This window comes from Mus pahari, chromosome 13, assembly GCF_900095145.1.
Source record: "Mus pahari chromosome 13, PAHARI_EIJ_v1.1, whole genome shotgun sequence".
Classification (NCBI taxonomy): Eukaryota; Metazoa; Chordata; class Mammalia; order Rodentia; family Muridae; genus Mus; species Mus pahari.
This window is the reverse complement of record NC_034602.1, coordinates 96212676-96218272: the sequence shown is the minus strand read 5'-3', so window position 1 is coordinate 96218272 and position 5597 is coordinate 96212676. Positions and strand designations below refer to the sequence as shown.

Here is a 5597-nt window from a genome sequence, read left to right as displayed (position 1 = left end):
AAAAAAAAAAAAAAAAAAAAAAAGTTGAAAGACCCCCATCACCTACCTGTAGAAGGAACCAGTTCTGCTGGTAACTTAATTTTGAACTAATGAAACTGATTGGGGCTTCAGATTGATAAAATTGTAGAATAAATCTTTTTTAAGTCATTAAGTACTTGCTATAGGTAAAAGGCAACATTCACAAATATGAAAAATTAAAAGGGCAGATTACCTATGGCTGCATTCACCTAAAAATGTTTTCAAGGCAAAAATAATTTATTGTTGGGAAGAAGAAGAATTTATTGTTAAAAACAGGGGTAGAAACCAGGCAGGCAGGGTGGTGCATGCCCTTAATCACAGCAGTAATAAGGCAGATGCAGACAGTTCTCATGTAAGTTCAAGTCCATCCTGGGCTATATATTGAGACCATGTCTAAATAGAAAAAAAAAATTAAGCTCTGCGGCCGGAGAGATGGCTCTTTAGTTAAGTGCACTTGCTAGTCTCCCAAAAGACCTAGGTTTGGTTCCCAGCATCTACATGGTGGCTCACAACCTGCTGTAATTCAGTTCTAAGAATCCGACAATCTCCTTCTGAACAACCAATACACAAGTGGTACAGAGACTTAACTATATGGAAAATACCCATTCAGACACATTAAAAAAAAAAAAAAGAAGAAAAAAAGACAGGAGCAAAGACTTTGATTTTTCTTACAATGTCTTATGTTTTTACCTGAGGGCTATGTTTAGTTTGTGAAACTTTAATCTGCACCCTCTTCTGCAGATATGATATACAGTTTTAAAAATAGTTCCCCCTTTGGTTATGTGTGGTGGCACAGATGTAAAACAGCACCTGGAAGGCTAAGGCAATAGATTGCTACTCTGAGGCCACTTGGGCTTGCTAAGCAAGCAAGATCCTGTCTTACAAAAAAATAAATAAATAAAAAGGACCTTTTAGTATATCAATCTTCTAACCTGCTTGGGAAAAAATATCTATTTGAGATGAGAAAATATTTACTAAATAAGTTTATTTCTCAAAAAATAGGGACTTTGTTTCTTGATGACTAAACCATTCTAATGACTACTGCAACAAATAGTTGTGACTTTTAAATGCTAATAACAAGATACTGCTTAATAAGCATTGCTGTTCCTGTATCTGGACATTACAAAAACAAGCAAAACTGGTTTCTGAAATAACAATAAGCTAATGATAAGGGGCACTACATACTACAACCAATGCCTTTTGGGCTTAATGTTCTCCAAAGTAGTGAAAATGGAAACAGAAATTGCCCTATAATCATTAAATATAAAAACAATTTATAAAACACATCAGAATTTTATTGCTTGAAGAATAAAGCATATGAAATCACAAGAACATCAAAATTAAAAGTCACTAGGCTTCAAACATATAATACATCATCAGATGCAGTAAAATATTAATTAACCTGAAGTCTGCATCAGAAAGAAAAAGGTATGGAAAATTACCTAAATGGTTTACTTGAGAAACATATATTTAAAACAAAATAAAAGAATGTTACAGTACAAATTAGAAAAGCCAAAAGTGACTAACTCATTTTTGTAGACTAAACTACCTACCTTTGGTACTTAACCTTTTTGAAAAAAATGATTCCTTCTATTTTTTCCAAACACGTCATGGGCATATCCATCAAATACCTTGAAATAACTTCAACATAAAACATTCAGCAAAATTACTACCCTTTTTGTTATATGTGGGAAGAATATCTGATAAATGCATAACAATATGCATATAAATTTCCCTTCTAAAACTGAAAAATATGAATATTAAGAAATCTAATACTTATAAACATTTCTTAGCTTTCAAAATTGAAATCCTAACAGCTAGATTCTCTTCTGGGGCTTGGTGAATACAGAGATTTAAATGGCTTGGCAACTGACGTAGGAACTTAATGACTTATATTATTCTCTTAGGTGGCATTTTTCTGTTTCCAAAATATAAGTAATATGCCATTTCACCAAATACACTGGATCCCTCTCACAAACACTACCACACTTTATGCACTGGGACCAAATTAAAGCTGCTTCCTTTTAACAAGCAAGTTAACACTTCATATAGGGCTGGTCAGTTATGACACTTTTTAAGCAAACACAAAACTTTTAAAGCAACCACTAAATTATGATGACGGGGACAATGATGCCATTATCAAAAGTTAGCATTGGATTCTTTAGGCCACCTAGTCAAGAAAACGTAAATGCTACACTAAAACCAAACAATAAGTACACTACATGTTAAATAAGAATTTAAAGCCCTTTTTCATAGCAAACATGTTCATTAGCTTTCGTTTATTTCCCCTAGCAAAGGTTTGAATATCCAGCAACATCAGTTAACTAACAGAACCCAAGCAACTGTCTCATAAGTCCCACCTGTATACTCAAAAATGGACTAAACAACTAAGACTATGAACAATTACTGAACTGGAGTGAAATAGTAAGAATCATGACAATCTTCAAGATTAGCCAGTCTCTGAAATGGCATAGTGTAGTTCAAGATAAATTATACTATAATAAAACCAGTCTTCACTGTTACACAAAACAGTAACAAAATCAAAAGTATAACTCACCAAATTTATACAACTACTAGTGAATACATTTCCTTCCTAGTTATTGAATGTCTTGAGATTTCCTCTAAACAAGTATATTTATCTGAGCATATATAATTGTTGCCTGCATATATACTCGCTTTAAAAGACAAAAAATTTAGATACTATATAGAACTGAACTTTTTCACCAACCTGATTCAATGTATTCTGCATCACATCATGCCCCATCTCAATATAAATTCTCAATTTTAGTTCAGTTAAAAGGGCAGAGAAAATACAAATACAGATTAAGAGATCTCTATAAATTTCACTGTATTTTTATAAACCTGAAGTTTTCTGTAACACTGTTTATTGACCAAATAAAGGGTTCACACTGGTCTAAGATTCCAGAAACACCATTACAAATTCAAAGGTGATATTATACTTAACCTTAAANTTTCAATAGTTCAAAGAGACAGTTTTATATGTATAGCACAGTAGTTGAAACCGGACAACAGACGTCTCTAGAATACCAATGGTAAGTCCACCAAGATGCATACAAAATTACAGATAGGCATATCTTTCACTGTTTTCTTATAGAGGAAACAGAAGCCCAGGTGGTGAATTTCAGATATCATCATCATCATCTTCATCTTGTGAAGATCCTGCTTGATTGGATGCGCTGGCTGAGGCTGCAGCCANCTGTGCTTGTTGAGCTGCTTGCTGCATTTGAAGCCATTCCTGTTGGGCCAATTCTGCTTGTTGCTGTCTAGCCTAAGAATTAAAAACATAAAAGCAAATGTATACATTCTAGTAAAATATAAATTAAATCAACTAACAGACTTAATCATTAAATGTAGATGTTCTCCAAGCACTATGTAATTATGACATATCTGGAAAATAACTTTAGTACTTTTAGTTCAACTGAAGAAATTGAAAGGTCACTAGAGAGGCTGGAGAGTTTGGCTTGGCAGTTAAGAGTACTGGATTCTCTTACAGAGGATCAGGTTTGATTTCTAGCACCCACATGGGTGATCACAACTTTCTGTTATCTCCACTTCCAAGGGATCCAATACCTTCTTCTGGCCTCTGCAAGTAATGTACACATATGGTATATAAACTTGCATGCAATTAACACCCACACACATGAAATAAAATAATTCTTCTTCTTCTTTTTTTTTTTTAAAAAAAAAAAAAAAGGTTGACAGAGCTGGGTGATACACTACATGCTTTTAGTCCCTGCACTTGGGAAACAGAAGCAGACAGATCTGAGTTTGAGACCAGCTTGGTCTACAGATTGAGCTGGACAGCCAGGGCTACAGGGCAACCTCTGTCCCAAACAAACAAACAAACTAACTAACTAACTAACAAAGTTGATTAGGAAAAAAAAAAGCATCGGTCTCTCTTTGGCACTTTTTTCTGTCTTACTTCTTTTCTGTTTCTTCAATTATAATTTTTATATAAACATAATTTTGGTGGCTTAAAATGTCTTCAGTACAGTTAGGGCAAAATATCATAGAGAATACAACAGTTATTCTGATATTTTCTTCTGAGTTCTCATTATAATTTTCTACCCTCATGCTTCAAAAGAAACCTAGAACATAAAATGTTTCTCAAATGTATACTATACTTTTGCATTTTCATTGTCTTTCTTCTTTTTATCCAACCTACCTAAAATTTCCTAAATTTCACTTACTGTTTAAACTGTACACTTATTTCAAATAAAACTGAAATATTGTTTTCTCCTTCCTACACTCGTCAAGGTATAATCAGGCAAGAGAAATAACATCAGTTCTGGGAACCAATCTAAATAACTAAAAAGATGTTAGCCAAATATAAAATTGGTAACAGGTAACTAAAAAAAGCAAAAGAACACTAAGATACCAGGGAGATGCAAAATATAAGCAGCAATCACAAATCTAAGCTGGAAACAACAGAGGAGGCTAGAGCGTTTAAAACTTAAGCTTAAAGGAACTTGGTAGAACTGAACTCAGACTCCAGAGAACGGGTGTATTTACTAAAGTATGAAAGCATGGAAAACCCACCTGTGGGGACCCACACCCAGGAGGGTACAGGTTCAGGCTGGTTCTGGAACAGAGAAAACTGCAGACTGGATTCTGTTGCTACTACAGGACAAACTGGTACAGCCAGAGCAAAAATGTTTCTGGACACTGGGTGTGATGGCATACACTTATAATGCCAGCACTAGGCTCCAAGTGAAATCCTGTTTCAAAGGACCCAATAGTAATTGTTCCTGGATTGGTGACAGGAACTGGAAGAGTAAAGAAGAGAAGCAAGGCCCATTTACTTACACTAGCCCCTAATGAAAGCAGAATCTTAAAGAGGGTTTCAGATAGCAAAGCAGATGTACTTGGAATAGTACAGTGGTCTCCCCATTGCAGTTTCACTTTTCATAATTTCTGTTACCTGGAATCAACCAAAATATTAAGTGGAAAATTCCAGAAATAGCAAACAAGCACCTTTATCTGCTGAGCCATCTCGCCAACCCATCCTATAGACGATTTTATGTATGTAAGTACACTGTAGCTGTCTTCAGACACACCAGAAGAGGGCATCAGAACACATTACAGATGGTTGTGAGCCACCATGTGGTTGCTGGGAATTGAACTCAGGACCTCTAGAAGAGCAGTCAGTGTTCTTAACAGCTGAGGAGGCATCTCTCCAGCCTCCATCTTACATATTCTTATGAGGATTAAATGAGCTAATATATACAAATTGCATGGTAATGTGATTAACAAACGGTCAGAACTCAATAAATATTGGAAAATGTTTTTCTCTTATTTATTACTTTAAACTATATTTAACTTTATGTGCATTTGTGTCTGTGCAATGAATACTGGTGCCCTCAGAGGACAGAGGTGTTGGATCTTCTTGGAGCCTCCCAATGTGAGTGCTGGGAACCTAACTCAGGTTCTCCAGAAGAGCAGTATGCATATTTAACCAGAACGCTTTCTTTCTTTCTTTCTTTCTTTCTTTCTTTCTTTCTTTCTTTCTTTCTTTCTTTCTTTCTTTCTTTCTTTCTTTCTTTCTTTCTTTTTCTTTC

The 5597-nt window shown here is 34.8% G+C and overlaps 1 protein-coding gene across 1 annotated transcript in view; it reads right to left on the bottom strand.

The window, feature by feature from the left end:
- Positions 1-1291: 1291 nt before the first annotated feature.
- The window catches only part of Dr1 (down-regulator of transcription 1), a 13293-nt gene continuing 8987 nt past the window's right edge, over positions 1292-5597 (bottom strand). The window contains exon 3 of the mRNA XM_021210509.1: positions 1292-3307. Coding sequence (XP_021066168.1) covers positions 3161-3307 — 147 coding nt within the window. The 3' untranslated portion in view covers positions 1292-3160. The remainder of the gene's footprint in view (positions 3308-5597) is intronic.